Here is an 18334-nt window from a genome sequence, read left to right on the forward strand (position 1 = left end):
TCTGGCAACCGAAAAGTCCATCATACTAACGAAAATTCGAGTGCCAAATATTCCGTATTCGCGATTTTCGTGGCAAAGATTGCCTTTTGGGCGATCACAATGTGCGTAATAATGCATTTACCGTATGTACATATGTAGTACTGAAAAATTCATTCGCAAGCCTTAAAATGTTGAATGTTTGTATTTAAACAATTACCAAAAAAGTTATCCATGAAAGAGACAGGACAATTCTAGTACCTAAACATTGTATTGAATGTATATCATATCATGTAATTTAAATTTCAGATTATTTTAGGAAAGACATCCGTAAATGATATTATAGTTTTCGTGTAATGAATAATGATGATTGATACAGTTTTTGATAAACAAAAAATGAGAAGTGCTGGTCATTTTCAATGAAAATAAACTTCATAGAGTAGAAGTTGATGATGACCGAGATTGTAATATTGTCAAGACCGGTAGGGAAATTTTCTGTAATTGTACATAACTCTCAACCATATATGTATGTACATACGTACGTCGTACGTACATACATCGAATTCATTATTTCCAATTAAATATGCATTATGCAAGTTTGAGATACTTTATTTAAAATTATCATTAAAATTGTCATTTTCTTTTTTACTAATCGAATACATGAACATATGTATGTATGTATACCTACATAATTACACTACAGATATATGCATGTATACAACTAAAGATAATAAAACAGTAATATAATTTATTGTTTTTAACGTACTATGCATAATCATTTTTTAAATTATTTTTTGATTCCCTCCATTGTATGTAGATGTATACCGTATTGAGACGTACATATGTATGTATGTAGAATGTAGGTACCGCAAATAATATTTGTTTTTGTTATAGTTCATTAATTTAAAATAAATAAGGGAATATTTATTTTGAGGAATACTCCGTATAAACTATGAAGCATGTGCTATATATGTACGTAGAATAGTATTCGATTGAAGCACGCCATTGAACTACCTGCGGGCAACAAAAGAGCTCACACCTCTGTCTGGTCAAAGGCGATGAAAATAAAAGAAGAACTAGAGAGTCAGACAATGGTTGCAGGAATGCGTCTCGGAGGAACCCAAACCAGGATTTATTCGAGGAGATCGTTGCATTGAAAATGAAGTGAATTTCCAAGAAACACGCAAATACCAAAACAGACGCCCATAGAAAGTAAACTGGTTGTCAGATAAATCTAATAAGTTATTGTACAATTATAAAATCGTTGTATCTATAACTGAACGTATTGCAAGAACTTCGTTTTTGAATAAAACATAGTTTGAAGCAAAAAAAATATCCAAAGTTTGCAAATCTGTCATGTACATGTGTATAGGTAAATCAAATTGTCGAATAGGTAATTTTATAAATAATCAATATTGATTCAATCCACGGCGTAGCTCACTGGTTAAGCGAGTGCTTACCAGTAGAAGTTGTGGGTTCAAATCCCAGCCGAAATCAAAATGTTTATTTGATTTTTTCAATGATCACGAGCAGGGACTGCTTTTTCTAGACTGTAGTAATGAAAATAAATAAATATCACAGAAAATAATAATTGAGAATCAACTATGGTAATCTGATTCGACGGATATCCAATTAAGAAAATTCATGGAGGTGTAAATTTTGTTTGGGTCGACACCGACCCACGAAATTTAATATTACAACAAAATAAATTTGTGTCGAGGAGGATTATTTTGTAACTCGATATGTACCTATCACGCATTTTTAAAATAGGTTTTTTTTAAATAGATTGAATTCACATACAATTATTAATATGTATCTATTTATACAAAATTTAGCATCAGGTTACCTGTAAAATTTTGATTATATTTTTGAAAAAAACATTAAAATCTTTCAATTTTTATTAGTATTAAAATAGTATCAATTTCTTAATTTCGATTAAATTTAGTTAGAAATAAAAAGTATAGATACATGTATCGATTCTGACACCAAGAAATAATAAAGTAAAAAAAATAAGGTATATACATTGGTTCGATTCGTTAAGGTTGTCACAGGTGGTGCCATAAAGGCCGGCTTCTTCTCAAACGAAACCGAAAAAGGAAAGGAACCAAAAAATATTCAAGCTGAACTAAACGCAAGACAGGTGTCCGAAACAGTTTCTCAATTTCATAAGCTAAATAAAATTACTACCTAATGCAATTTTTTTTTTCAATTTTAGCATTTCATTTTCATTTTAGCACTACGCAGCGAATATAATGTTTACCATTGTCATTAATCATTTTAACGCTCAATAACCCAAAATGTAACAACGATAACGGATAACAATGTATTGTAGATAACGGTAATATCAGTTTTTTATTAAAATTGTAAAAGTAATGTGACTCATTTCGATTAAGGTAATCATCTAATCAACCTTACCCACATTTGCTTAAGTTTACTATTCATGTATACAGTTAACTAACAAAGCATGTCGAGATTTGTACACTACATACATATGTATGTATGTAGTAGATAGGTCTACCTCACGGGCCGGAATGTTAAATTACAGAAAACACAAATATCGGAAGGCAAAGATCGAAAATCGAAAGATCTTAAGTCGAAAGATCAAAAAGAAGGGTGCATGGCAAACGGTACATACTCACTTAATTTGCGCGAGCAGGATACAACAGGAACAAGAGGACAAGGCTTTTCCTCCTGTATTAATGTGCGCCCGCAGAATACGGGAGGAAAAGCCTATTCCTCTTGTTCCTGTTATATCCTGCTCGCGCAAATTAAGTGAGTATGTACCGTTTACCATGCACCCTTTTTTTTTTGATCTTTCGACTTAAGATCTTTCGATTTTCGATATTTGCCTTCCGATATTTGCGTTTTCCGGCATTTCAAATTCCGGCCCGTCACGGAGACCGGTAGTGGGTATATCCGAATATTTGGATAAGTAACATGTCAAGTACCATTTATACATTTATAAAGCTAGCAGTTTGGCTTAGTGGTAGCGTATATATTTAGCACCACTGAGGTCAAAGGTTCGAGTCCTCGCCACTGCTAGTTAGATTTGGGGGTTTTGTGACTCCAAATCGATCGTTTCTCTATCAGAGTTTGCCAATTTTATCTGATCATTGTTGAAACGGTTCCTGAAAATTGGTATTAGATCTAATCCTGTTGTTACAAAATCTGCCTGTGTATAATTTGTAATAATTATACACAGTAATCTAAAATCTATAGACATCTCTATAATTTCGTATTTATTATATGTATAAAAATTGTAAACAAAAAAAAAATATATATATATATATATATATATATATATATATATATATATATATATATATATATATATATACATATATATAAAAGTAATCCATAGATGTCTCTATGATTATTATTTCTGATTAATTGTTATATGCTATATATTCTGATTGTATATGTATGTATTACTGTATTTCTGATTGTTTGTGTATTCTGCATTTTGATTTGATTTTTAAATGCTTTTTATTATTACGAAATTACAATACATCTTATATCTATTTGAATAGCTACTGATCATTTTCTATTTTACAATTTAATTTAATTTGGTTAGTAATCACAGTATAATTTATTTATTTATTTATTTATTTTAAACAGACCATTGTGGCATAACAGGAATTCCTAAAGCGCCACAATGGTCAAAAAATATAACACAAAAAAGAAAAAAAACAAAATAACAATTAAACATAAACATAAATACATCTACATACATAAAAAATAGCATTTATAATAACAGATAAAGTAAAAATATCAAATAAAATATAGCATAAGGAATGCCTTGCACCTACAGCCAGTTTCAATAAATATGTAAGAAACAACTACAAATACAAAACATCCCTGTAAGGCCCAAATGGAAGAGAGTTAATCAAAATTTCACTCATAAATCACAATCAATCATGAAAACAATGATGAGCGCAGACTACCAGATAAATGGGTTAGAGTAATTTCCGAAAATTTACGCTCACTAAGGTGGAAAATATCACATTCAGTCTCGGCAGCAACGATTTCATTAAGAAGTCGGATAGCTCTTGGAATAGGAGCCATTCGAAAAAGGACTGTGCGGGCAGGAGGTACAGCCAGCAAATGATGATGTCTACCACGCACATAGTGAATAGGGACATAAAGCCCCAACTGCTCCAGCAACAACGGGCATGACGTATTACCACGTAAGAGCAGGAGAACGAAACGAATTAATGAGAAGTTTCTCCGAAGTTCAAGGGAATTATACCCAAGCATGCCCAAAAGGAAAGGAGTGGGGTAGAGATATGGGTAATACCCATATTCTTTCCTATATAGGAAACGAAGAAATGCTTTTTGCACTTTCTCAATCATCAGAGAGTAATTTGCTTCATGCGGATTCCACACAATCGCATTATACTCTAGCTTACTTCTCACAAGCGAATTGAAAAGCAAGCGAGAAGACAAAGGATTGGAGAATAATCTTGCATATCTCAAAACAAATCCAAGTCGACGAAAGGAAACGTCAGCGACTTTTTTGATATGGTTGTGAAAGGTGAGCTGAGGATCAAAAGTGATACCCAAATCGACAATAGATTCCACACGCTTCAACAAGACGGATCTAATGGAATATCCGTGACAATAGAGTGAATGTGCACGTCCATAGCTCATAATTGCACATTTGTTTAAATTAAGTTCAAGGCCTAAACTAGAACTGAACTCCAAGACAGCGTTAATATCAGCTTGAAGGAGAGAGGCTTGCCTCTCATCCTTGACAGCAAAAAATAATTTAACGTCGTCAGCAAACAAGAGACATGATGCATTACATAAAACTCTAGGGAGGTTATTAATAAGAATTGTAAATAGTAATGGGCCTAAAGTGGACCCCTGAGTAACACCAGATCGAGTAAAAAATGAAGGAGATTCATAAAGACCATATCTAACAAATTGCTTCCTATCACTAAGATAAGAAGCAAAGAGTTTAAGAAGACGCGTTGAAAAACCCACTTCAGCTAACCTGATCAAAAGAGCGTCATTATTGACTTGATCAAAGGCTTTACGAAAGTCAAAGTAGGCTACATCAACTTGCTGACCAACGTCAACTTTAGACATGATCAAATGTGTGAAGCAGGCGAGATTAGTGGTAGTGGAACGACAGGGTGTAAAACCATGTTGCTCATCACACAATAATCTTTTAAACTGCGCAAGAATCAAACGGTGAAGGATGATGTCAAAAATTTTGGGAATAGCCGAGATAATAGCAATAGGTCTATAATTTTCAACCTCATTTTTAGAGCCACTCTTATGAATAGGAATGACTCTAGATAATTTCCATTTTTCAGGATAATTACCAGAAGCAAGAATAAGGTTAAAAATAAACTGAAGAGGCTCTAAAAGCGAATTACAGCATACCTTTAATACGTCAGGGGGCACACCGTCAGGCCCAACAGACCCCTTCAGCTTCATAATAGCCATCCTAACATCTCCCAGCGATACCCGCGGAATGTCTATACCGACACCCTCAGTACCAATTTGTGAAGCCAAACTAGCATTAAGGGATGGTTTTCTCTGGTCAAAGACAGAGCTAAAAAATGAAGCAAAAGCATTGGCGATCTCAGGACCGTCAAAACTTTTATTACCAAATGAGAATGAATGCTCAAGACCATGTGAAATATGCTTACTCTTAATAAATCTGAAAAAGTGGTTAGGATTAACCGCAATAGCACTCTCCATCTCATTAAGATAGACAGTATATCGCTCACTCACACCACGTTTCACGATCTTCCTAAGAGTCCGGAATTTCTCATAGTCACAAAATGATTGGCTACGTTTCCATCTTCTATGAGACAACCATTTTGCACGAACATCAGCTATAAGTTTGCACCCAAACCACGGCGGAAATACCCGCCGATGTTGTTCCGAATTAGGATAACTGATGAACCGAGGAACATGACTGTCAAAAATATTATAAAGTGTATAATACAAATATTCAACAGCATCACCAGTATTCATGAGGTACATTTGGCGCCAGTCAATTGAACGAACCTCATTATAAACCAATTCAGAATCAACACGAGCAAAATTCCATCGCAGTGAGGAAACCCCAACCGATGAACAAGCTGAAGCAGCTCTCACAGAAGAAATAAACAAAAGCTCAATATGTAATGCATCATGATATAGGTCCTCAGGGATGATCGCAGTTCCTTTTGGGCATTGGATCATCGTTGCTGACACATTACATTCATTCACTAACATAATATCAAGCATACTTGGATTAATGGGTGAACCAATCTGTATTATGTCGCAATAGGAAATCACAAAATTAAATTTATTGCGGACATGAATATTAGCACTAGGTAGATTAAAATCACCCATAATTAACAATATATCACGTTCATTCATAAAATCACGCACATTCATCATATTCACAAACAATAACTCGTATACGTCCTCTTTCGCAGCAGGCGGAATGTAAACCACACATATAAACATTCTCAAAAATATAAAATCAACTCTCACCCATAAGTCCTCACCAGATAGAGTTTCAAAATTTGTCATCCGGACTGACCGAAACCAATCACGAAAAGCAAATAATACACCACCACCACGTCGATCAACTCTATCGCGACGATGCACCCTCCAGGAAGAATCAAAAAGTTCAGCATCAAAAAATGATGAAGTCAACCATGTTTCCGTTAGTGCTACCATATCATCACAAATAGTAGAAACGGCTGAATTAAACGCAGCCAGCTTTGTTCTGAGACCTCGTACATTTTGGTAATAAATTACCAATTTTCGGTTTCCCAGGTTGGCGCGTGACTTTCTTTGAGACAAGAAATGGCAGTTTTGATTGAGCCAACGGAGACGAAACGGAAGAGGAAGCAGAAGAAGAAGCCAACACAGTCACAACAGCATCACGACTATCAGGACCATTTGAGCAGGCAGATGTAGGAGAAGAGGCAAATGTAGGAGAAGAGGCATACATAGACGTCACTGCGACCGTTTCCATAGAAGATTCACCAATACTTGCAGACGTAGTTTTAATATCAGGCTTCAAACATTTAGCAGCTCCCGAACAAACATCAGCAAATGAAACACTTGGGTGCAGCTCTAATGATGAAACAACGTCAGTGGCAGACATAGAAGTAGTATTAGTATTCGATTTTATATTCTTAATGCTCATTCCCCAAACTTTAAATCTACCAAAATGAACACCAGCAGGCCAAGAACCAGCAGAAAATAACAGGCCAGCGACAGAAGCAGGAACAGATAATATTATTCTAATGTTAATCTAAAGCATAATGGGAAAAAGAGCTCAAAAACCTATTTACAATCATATTCTGTATTTCGTTAACGTACACCCGTCGCATTGGAGCAAATCTGTAATGGCGAGTGTATATTGATTTGTAACAATAAAATAAGATAAAATAAAATAAATACTGGTTCAATACGGATATACATACTTTGTATTTTGTAATAAGTATTGAATATTGTAAATACCATGGAATATTTAGAAAAAATGTGTTAATATTATTTTAATTTACGGAAAATTAAGTATGTAGAAGGGTTTACGATCAATGCTTCTTATATGTTTGATGTTCGATAAAATAACTGAAACGGTGTTATGTTTTTTGGGTCTGGTATGGGTCTGGTGATCCAGAGTGGCGCCACCAACACCAAAACCTATCCCTCCTAATTAAAAACAACACGAGAAATTGACACACACACACGTTATTTGAGTAAGAATTGAAAAAAATTAGGATTATACGATTATACCTGAATATGCACGATGTATGTGCCTATTTGATATATGTATGTACATATATGATTTGGTACATAGTATTGTAGCGGATGTATATGCATATACTTTTTTTTAAATAATCAATATGGATAATGTTATTGACACAAAAACTGCTGTCTATGCTCAAGGTATCGAACGCATATGAAGATCAGTTCAATGGTGCAAAAAAACGTAACAGATGAACAACGCGTCATTACAAACTTTTTATTTTAAATCATAATTAGCAAAATTCACGTGGAGACAACGTATTGGACGAAATCAAAATTTTCTGACCTTCGGAATTATTCATTTAACTTTAATTTTTTTAAATCACTTTAGATAATGTGTCTTATGCCTATATAATACAGGAAAAAAAGAGTCGGAACCAGACCTGGAGCTGAAGTCAGAGTCAGAGAAAATATCGGATTCGAAGTTTAAGTTTTTTTTAACGATTCCATAGCCCTAATTTTAAAAGTTAGAGTTTAAAAGAACCAACCCTCTTCAGGTTTCACTTGCTCGCTGTTATATGTGCACACGGGGTGCTTATGGGGTCTACTTCGTTCAACCGATCTTTTCGTTTTCTATGCATATGTACCTGCATCGGCACCTTCTTGTTTTTTTTTAAGATGCGGCGTATAGTTAGTTAGGGTTGTCGAGTGTCAATGACAAAATAAATAAAATATATTTTAAATTATATAAATTATTTACAATGTATGGTTTGGTGATTATTCCGCACAAAGCGATCACACCCACGTTACTAAAATATCGATCACGGAACATCTGGCACCCGAAAATTTCATCCATGGATAGTCGTCACGCGAACTATCATACTGACGAGAACTCGAGTGCCAGATATTCCGTATTCGCGATCGCAATGTGCGAAATAATCTGTTTACTACAATGTATTTATCAGTGGCGTGCGGTGAAATTCTCTCTCTTTTTGTCGTACAGCCTTACTTAATGTATGCGAGCAGGATACAAGGGGAATAGCCTGTTCCTCTTGTATCCTGCTCGCGCACATTAAGTAAGGCTGTACGACAAAAAGAGAATTTCACCGCATGCCACTGGTAAATACCTATACATAAAGATGAAGTTTCGTTCTATTGTATGATTATTTGTCCGCTTTGTAATTATAGTTTTCAATTGACAACTACATACTGAATTCCAATTCGGCGATTTTTGTTGCTGACAAATTTTTCCGAACTAAGTGATTGCGGGCACTATTCCGGACAGTAATAGAACCTCTTTTTTTTACTAGCCTCTTCTTACTTCACTTTCGATTTTTCGTCGTCTCGTTACAACTAAAATTTTTACTAAAATAATACATTTATTTGATATTTTAATTTTTTTTATTTCTTTAAATGCAGCTATTTGTTTCTATATAATATTACAATAATTCTTTAGTTCTGAAAAATAATCAATTTTCCACATGGCTAATTTTTCTTTTAGAGCGGCATATTAGGGGTACATTTTAGAGCTACCTATTTACACAATTGCTCCCTCTCCCTAAATTTGCCCAAGAATATCCATGTAGATTAATTAACTAAATTAATTTTAATGAAATCGATTATTCCTTACATCAAGTCTAAGCCAACAGAAAATAAAAATAAATTCTAAAGAAAAAAATTCGGATGTGACCAACCCATGACTTTATCTATGTATGTATTTGAGGAATATAAGAAGGTCACAAAACAAAATTCGATATTGAACCGTACAGACAAATTCACACATACTGGCAGCATTATGAAATACTAATACAGGCGGACCTCAACTTTCGCACATTCGACTTTCGCACAATTCGCTATTTCGCACATTTTTAAAAAATCGTTTTTTTTTTTTTTTGGTGATAATGCAAAAATGTTTGTTTGCGTGCAATTCTTTCCCTCTCCTCCATTCCCTGTTGCACTATGAAATGCGTATGAACGAGCCCGTACTGTGAAAAGTGTTACATCCTGCACGGCATAATGATGGATGAAATCTTTGTCTTATTGGATAAGTGACCAAAATCAAAAAACATCCCTCTGAGTACTTCAATAATTCAAGCTAGAGCTCTTAGTTTGCATAAGGATTGGAAGGCTAGACTAAAAGAAGATTCTAACACGGTGTTTCATGCAAGTCACGGCTGGTTTTCAAATTTTAAAACAAGATATTCTTTACACAATATTAAATTCACTGGAGAATCAGCTGATGCGGATGAAGATGCTGCAAAAGACTTTATTTCCTCATTGTCCAAAATTATTGAAGATGGTGAATATTCCTCTAGTCAAATATTCAATGTAGATGAGACTGGTTTATTTTGGAAGAAGATGCCTAATCGTACATTCTTATCAAAGGAAGAATCAGTTGCCCCTGGTCATAAACCTTCTAAAAACCGATTGCTTCTTGGTGGAAATTTAGCTGGTGATTTAAAATTGATGCCAATGTTAATTTATCAAGCAGAAAATCCTAGAGCATTGAAAGGGAAAGATAAAAATTGCTTCCAGTCATTTGGAAATCAAATAAAAAAGCCTGGGTTACTGCTTTAATATTTAAAGATTGGTTCACTTCACATTTCGTACCAGCAGTAAAGCAATATTGTGAAGTTAATAATTTACCATTTTAAATATTATTAATCTTAGATAATGCTACAAGACTCTCATACAACCCATGGACCAAACAGTGATAGCTACGTTTAAACGATATTATATGAGGTCGATAATGAATCAGGCCATCAAGACAACTGACATGGAAGGTGGGCCCACATTAAAAGATTTCTGGAGGAATTATAACATATGGAACGCAATAAACAATATTGGAGACGCGTGGGCTGAAATAAAAGAGTCAACAATGAAAGGTTCATGGAGAAAACTATGCCCACAAATGATGGGTGATATAAATTTTGATGAAACTCCAGAAACTATCACACTTGAAATAGTTCACTTAATGAACGAACTTAACCTAGATGTTAACATTGAAGATATTAAGGAGATGATTGAATCTCATTCTGAACCCATGACCAATGAATTACTAATGGACCGACAAGAGAACGAGAATTATATACATATTGAAAGTGAGGAAGAAGAACCAGAAGAAATCATTAATACCTTAACTATAAAAAATATGAACGAAGCTTTTACGCATCTCGAAAAGTTTTTGAACATTATGGAAGACTGTGATCCCAATGGAGAACGAATATCTCAAGTACGTAGGGCTATTCATAAGAGTACTGTATGTTACAGAACACTATGAAGAAAAAAAAATTGTCATATTCAACTAACTCTTGACAAGTTCATTATGAGATTATAATTTGCCGTGCCTGAATACGATATTTTCCACCTAAGTGAGTGTAGATTATCGGATGTTATTTTAACATATGTATCTGGCAGCCTTCTCTTAATTTGAATGTGATGTGTGTGTGGAATCTTAATCTACTCTCTTCCATTTGGGCCTCGCTGTGATTTTTTTTTTACTATTTTTCTTTTGCAGAATGTAAAACTAAGAATAGGATTTGAGTATTTTATTTACGTGTTATTTTTCTTTTGTTTTTATTTTTTATTTTATCGTGTTTTTCTGCTTTTGCTTTTTTGCTTTTTATTTTATGTATTTACTTTACTTTTTAATGTATATAAATAATTTTTATTTAATACATACATTTTTTGCTTTTTTTTTTTACATCCCTCTACTTTCGAACATTTAACTTTCGCACACATTTTCAGGAACCAATTATGTGCGAAAGTTGAGGTCCGCCTGTAGTTATACTATCACTATCAGTATTATATACATTAAATATCAAGAAAATAAAAATAATTTAAAAGGTCAAAATAAAATAATGAAATATTGTTTTAAAATAAAATACTACTTCCGGTTTACAAATTCTGACCAAAGCCTTATTAGTAGAGGTAGGACCGGAAGCGTGCCGTTTATTGTTCAATTGTTGTAAATGCTTTGTAAAAAAGGTTCGGCAAACCTTTAACAATGCATTTACAACATTTGAACAATAAACGGCCCCCTCAGGGTCCGGGCTTTACTTATCAGCTCTAAGTTAGGTATGTAGATAAAGAACACAAATATAAATTTTCAGCTTGATACGTTCAGGGCTGTGGGTATAATAGTGGCCACAACATTTTTGACCTTTCTAAAATGGAGGCCTCTTACTTTCGGTTAATTAAATTTACTAATTTATTTTTATTTTCATCTCATTGATACAAGAATTATACTAGATATTTTTCGTGAAGAGCACACATGTTTAAGGGGTTGAAAAAATAGTGGAAGAAAAAGAAAAAGTACTACTTCTGGTTCAGGTGAAAATTTTCAAAATAATATAAGGGTATAAAATTTATAATTTCTATTACATGTAAAAAAATTTCATTCAGATCGGTTTAGCGGTTTGGGAGATTTTTGAGGGTTTGAATTCAAATACTTAAAAAAAGAAGAAACCTATAAAGGGAGATACTATTTCCAGCCAACTTAAAAATTTGAAAAAAATTTAGGTCGTATCGATAAGAATTTCAGTGACCGAACATAAGTTTCAGTTCGATAGGACCAACGGTGTTCAAAAAATCGCCAAAATACACTGACAAACAGACACACACCCATTTTATCTAGATCATTGAAACGGGATCAGTGATCGATTCTGAGTTCGAATCAGTCAAAATCTCGAGTTCGAATTTTCGCATGATCACAAAACTTCATTTATTGTTACTACAGTACACTCTCGATTATCCGGGCTAATGCTGGGGAGGGAGGGCACGGATAATTGAAAAACACGATAATCCAAATCATCAAATTTTGACTTAGTTTCGAGTATAATACCATATTAACAAAACAAATTTTTATTTATTAAGAAAAAAGGTTATAGTTAAGCAGATGTGTGGCCGTTAGTACCTATAGTTAGTACTACTGTTGCCAAAATATAAAATAAATCTAGTCAACCAGCCAGACGAAGCATTGAAGTTGTCTACTGATCCTCATTTTTCATGGAAAAACTTGGCTGTTTCCATACACATTTCCATAACTATATGAGTATAGTTGCAACCAAATATTCGTATCTTGACATTTTCATACTTTTTCGTTTCGAAGGACCTGCAAAACTATTACAATCTCTCGCGAACGCCTATAACTTATTTTTTTGTTTAACTATATTTCGAACAGGTATGTCAATCTGATATATTTTCGAGTTAATGGCAAAGAAAATAATTTCACACAAAGTATTATAATTAATGATACGTATGTTCGAAAAAATCTGAATACAAAAATGCTCTGAATACACGCACTTGTTACTTCTTCGATGATCAATAGCGACTGAAAGAATTGAAGCAATAGTAAAATACATTTAAAAAGGGAACGAAAAACATTTGTGTGACATCATATGTATGTTTCAAAAAACACGCATGTTTACGGTCACAATCAATCGGTGCGTCTCATTATCATATAAGAACAAAAATTAATTAATTTAAAAAAAATAATTAATATTTTTCAAGCACGGATAATCCGCAAACCGGATAATCTGCACCCAGATAATCGACAGTACACTGTACTTACATAGATAAAGTAAAAATGAGACTTAAATATTTCTTAGTATTTATTGTAAATCATGGAATACATACATTATGGCAAAAATTCTTTTGAACTCGCATTAAAATGTACAATATACAATATAATTTTTTGATAATGAAATATTAAAATGAATCTATTTATCAAACGGTTGATTATGTATTTATTTTCTTGGTCGTCCAGCTGCTTTTTTGCCACCAGTTTGGGGCTTATCTTTACCAGATAGCATAGGATGCTGTTCGGTACAACTGATATTAATACCAATATCGTAAAATTTTACTTTTTTTTTCTTGGATGGGGGAGACTTTTCAGGTGATTCAGCGACAGTTACTTGTGTATCCATTGTGGCAGCCCAACCATCTTCAGGATCTTCTATTTCAGGTGCAATTGGCAAAAATAAAAGCATACTGTCGTCATTGCCTTCTTCATCAGAACTGCAAAAGGCTGCGACGGGTTCACACATTGTTACATCAACCTCAGTTTCTTCATCGTGTTCATTTTCACCCTCCAAATTTATACTTTTGTCTTCATCCGTAACATCAAATTCAGATTCCCTTTCTTCATATTCGACATTTTCATCAAGTTCTTTAAAATCTGGTGCAAATGCAGACCAATTTTCAACTTGATTTTGTGCCCATATGGAAACGACACCTGAACTAATACTTGCAATTATTGGCCTAACTGGGTGCCACACTACATCTAAAAGTAATTCTCCTTTTGTTCCATGTAATATTTTGACGAGGTTTCCTATTGACTTCTCCCAAATATAAAGAGCATGTTGTCTCGCAGATCCAGCACATATGTATTCTCCATCACCAGAAAAACAGCATTTTTTCCAAGTTGTTTTATTTACTAAATCTTGAAGTTTCTGTATCGGTTCAGGATCACCATTTTTTCCAGCTTGTAAAACATCTTTCGTATTATAAACTCTAATTACTCTGTCGGAAGTATTGACTAAAAAACATTCGCCTCTTCTGGCAAATTCAATACTTTTTATACCTGTGGTGCTAGATGTTCCAATTGTAATTCTAAAACTAGATTTAATATCTAACGACTGAGAATCCAAAATAAGTATTCGACCTTTAGCGTTTCCAGTATACACATAATCGCCTCTTCGATCAAATGATGCGATGACGTTAACATCTCCATCTTCATCTAACGGTAAAGACTTATATTCCCCTTCCAAATCCAAAAGAAGAGCAGCATGTTTCATGGGACAAACTAAGAATCTTTTGTCATTACGAGGATCAAATTGAACTCTCAAAATTGGAGTAGGAAATCTGTATTGCTGTTCACAATCCCCCGACAAAACATCCCAGATACATACATTGTGGTCAGTCGATGCAGACAGCAATTTATGGCAATTTCGAGACCAACTTAAACTACACACAGGATGAACATGGGCAGATATTGATTTTGCTATTCCTCTTGTAAGGAAATCCCATATAAAAATTCTCCCATCATTACAGCCAACAGCTAACAAAGTGCCGCGTTTGTTAAATGCACATGTAGCAGCTAGTGATATAGAATCAAGATTTCCGTCAAATTCCTCGGGATAATTTTGACCAAAAGATTCCAACAATTCAAGATTCATATTTGTTTGATTTACCTGCAGGAAAAAAGCGTCAATTGAAAATTATTGCATAAAATTTAAACAAAAATAAATAGACAAACATTTAGGTAATGAAATAATATGTAACCTTTGATTGATAAACCAGATGAGAGACAATCTGTCAGAAAAAAGGTTAAAATTTGGTTTGATTTCAATGGTCAATCTCTGAAAATATATAAAAAATATATAGGGAATATATAAATTTATCATAAAATTTATGGTACGGTATATTATAATATTTAAAATGGTTTACATATTTAATACACCAACCTTAGTTGAAAAATCATAGAAAGAAACAAATCTAGTCGTACAAATGTAACATACCGCAAACCCTCTGTCACAACATTGACGTTAAAACAGTGTTGACAACTGTCAGCACTCAATAATGCTAGATTCATGTGCGTTTCAGTTTCATAAAAATTTAGGCATTTTCTTATTTTGATGGATAATATAAATACATCAGATAGTTGAATTGAAAATTTCCATTAATATCTTTTAGTTTTAAGATTCAAGGTCTGTTCATACCTATCCAGCACGACCCGAATCCTGCAAGTACGGACAGTATTCTTTAGTACATTCTATATGCGTGAATGGAGTATGAATACGTCCATATAATGTACCAAAGAATACTATCCGCAATTGCAGGACACCTGCAGGATACGGGTCGTGCTGAATAGGTATGAACAGACCTTTAATCAGATAACAAATTTCACAAATATCAAGTCTCAATACTATATGTAAATTAATTATAAATGATATGAAACTGAATTTTTATTATAAATTAGATTAAAAGAACCTAGTTATGTGAGTAAGTAGTGAATACTGAATAAGCTTTTAGGTTTACTGATTAGAAGGGAACGAACATAGTTTGGTAGTGTATGGCCGTAATAAATTTGATGTCGACAGCTGTCAGTGGGTCCGGCTTCCCTTTCCGGCTCGTGGTGTCGGTGGTAAGAGCGGCCTCAGTCTAATCCGAAAGCATCAGGCCGTAGCCATGGTGCAGCGACTCACGTTTCGTCGTCGCCTCTCTTACAACTCCAGGTCCAACAGGAGACGCATGTGAGTAACTCGCCCGACCCCAATTTCTGCACTTTTACCTCGCGATGTCGCTCGTGTCCAACCACGATTGACATTTAGTACTAGATACATTTTTGCCACTATGCACGAATGCTCATCTTCTACCCTTCAACCCTTCAACATTTTAAATTTTCCTAACCTATCTGTTCCATCTATGAGGGAATCGTGTCCAATGGGTATTTGTCAAAAATCCTAATATTCAATTGGTTTGAGGACATGCTGGTTGTACGAATCTATATGTGTTATACGTTGTTAACTTACCACATCATATTTATAATGGTAACCTTTTTCGTATTCTGAAATAGCTTGTATTGTGAAGTTCGGGTTCGTCAATTATTCGAAGGAATTGGTTTATAGGTTATGTTTTTGTAAGGTGTCGTGTTATAGACGTAACGGAACTTTTCATGACATATAATTGTATTTCAATGTTCATTTAAAATATTTTACTTATTTCCCATTTAAATCATAACATGTTTCATAATATTCTTTAGAGTAAATTAATTATTGTTTGTATGACTACTAGTATATTGTTACTCAAATGCCAGTCCAAGACGGCAATTGCCAGTCAAGAACGCAGTTAAATAAAATAATAAGCTGGACTCAAATTCTCCAATTCACATCATCTTGAAATTGTTGACACGTTTCAAAATTAAGCTGATACTATTCATGGAGAGGGTGAATAGCTCAACTTTACATATTGTGTAATTTGACAAAACCAGCAGAAAAATTTCTCAACAGATAAAAAACTTCTTGTAGGTACCAGAAGCTATATGTATACATATTCAGAAATTAACTCGACCGCAATTTTCTTTTTCTAATAGGAAGCTAAAGTAATAAGCTTCAAGTATACATAAATAGGCTGACCATGCGTCTCATTTTTTAATGTGTATCGACTTTTCCGTCTCTTTTTTTTAATATGTACATCATGTTAGTCTCGTTTTTGAAAATAAACTTTTTCTCGAGCAAAAGTATTTGGAGAAATTCTTGAAGTTTCTAGCTGTGCATACAAACAATAGACCTTTTTCTCTTTCATAAACAGAAATGATAATTGACCATTAAATAAATATAATTGGCTTTCGAATAAAAATTTCTAGAATTTATCGGGGCAAGGCCAAACAAACTACATATAAGGCTCGATTAGTTGAACAAAACCATTATTTCCAAAAAAAAAAATGGTATACCTTGCTATTTAATTGACTATTTGTCTTACTATATAGTTAATATGCAATAATATATATTGGCTTTTATTATTTTATTTTAATATGTAGTTGTGGTCACATTCCTTTGGATTGGATTATTTTCCAATATGTATTAAATATGTAGATGTATATATTCAAAATCTATCTGTAGAAACAACAGAAATTAGTCCTTTTTTATTAGATCCTACATGTTTATTGTAATCTTGCTTTTTTACTTGAGACTAATTATTCAATAAATCTTATTCTAGGGTGCGTACTCCTGGCGGCAAACTCGTCTACCAATACCTGAAAAAACCTAAACGAGTACCAAGATGTGGACAGTGCAAAGAGAAACTTAGAGGCATTACACCCGCAAGACCAATGGAACGCTCTCGCATGTCCAGAAGGAAGAAGACAGTTACTAGAGCGTATGGTGGAGTTCTTTGCCATCAGTGTGTCAAGCAGAGGATTCTCCGAGCCTTTTTAATAGAAGAACAAAAGATTGTCGTGAAAGTCACGAAAGCTTCTGGTGTTAATATTAAAAAACAAATTAAAAAATGAACTCTGTAACTGAATAAAATTTCCATTATAAGATACTTATTTGTTTTATTTATTTTTCTTTTAAGATTACAATTACATGTTTTAATTTTAGTCAACTGGTGCTTTATAGATACCTATATATGTACGTCAGTTTCAAGATTTGTCTATTATGACGTTTTTAGTAGTGATTAAAAAAAATGGAAGGATGTAAATTTACAGTCCCTAAACTTATCATATTGCAGCAATTAAATACGATTGATTTATTGAATTTTATATGAACATTCGAGTTTGAGTCTGGTTGTCATATTTTTTCTTGTGGCATGATCTGTATAAAAATAAGTTACTAAATAATAAACAATAATTTGATTTTATTACTGCGATGTTTTCAATTAATTATATTATAGCAGAAACAGATGCATTTTTTTGTTCAAATTCAGCAATAAAAAGATAATATTTGCTTATGGTCACTCTTGGTGTCGGGTCAATTCTGAGTTAGCACATTGAAATAATTTGCGAAAATTCATAGTAGATTTACCTGGATTCAGTATGTTAACTCGAAGAAATCCACTCCTTTCTATTGCGCGATGTGCAGTTCGACATTCAGTAGTCCTTTAAATAGTAAACAGATTATTTCGCACATTACGTTGGAACACAAATTCA

At 33.6% G+C, this 18334-nt stretch overlaps 2 protein-coding genes across 3 annotated transcripts in view; one reads left to right on the forward strand and one right to left on the reverse strand.

The window, feature by feature from the left end:
• Window positions 1-15269, reverse strand: part of Rbbp5 (retinoblastoma binding protein 5) — a 199610-nt gene extending 184341 nt beyond the window's left edge. The window contains exons 1-3 of one of the 2 annotated variants that reach the window (XR_013261327.1): window positions 15150-15269; window positions 14968-15044; window positions 11921-14876 (exon numbers count right to left, since the gene is read on the reverse strand). Coding sequence is in view for 1 of the 2 variants with exons in the window: in XM_077443171.1 (XP_077299297.1) it covers window positions 13431-14861 (1431 nt within the window). In the remaining variant the exon portion in view is untranslated. Of the gene's footprint in view, window positions 1-11920; window positions 14877-14967; window positions 15045-15132 lie in introns of those variants that run through there. The other variant, XM_077443171.1, reaches the window with a different exon arrangement.
• Window positions 15270-15769: 500 nt separating this feature from the next.
• On the forward strand, window positions 15770-18047 carry LOC143920341 (large ribosomal subunit protein eL34-like). Its single transcript, XM_077443184.1, has 2 exons — window positions 15770-15938; window positions 17404-18047. Exons 1-2 carry the CDS (start codon window positions 15874-15876, stop codon window positions 17693-17695), a joined length of 357 nt encoding a protein of 118 aa, XP_077299310.1. The 5' UTR covers window positions 15770-15873; the 3' UTR covers window positions 17696-18047.
• Window positions 18048-18334: the final 287 nt, after the last annotated feature.

This window comes from Arctopsyche grandis, chromosome 12, assembly GCF_051622035.1.
Source record: "Arctopsyche grandis isolate Sample6627 chromosome 12, ASM5162203v2, whole genome shotgun sequence".
Classification (NCBI taxonomy): Eukaryota; Metazoa; Arthropoda; class Insecta; order Trichoptera; family Hydropsychidae; genus Arctopsyche; species Arctopsyche grandis.

Bases quoted from the DNA above. Each gene is read 5' to 3' on its own strand.
- LOC143920341 (XM_077443184.1), top strand. From the start codon at position 15,874: ATGGTGCAGCGACTCACGTTTCGTCGTCGCCTCTCTTACAACTCCAGG. The intron at 15,939-17,403 runs GTGAGTAACTCG...ATCTTATTCTAG, and splicing joins AGGTCCAACAGGAGACGCAT to GGTGCGTACTCCTGGCGGCA.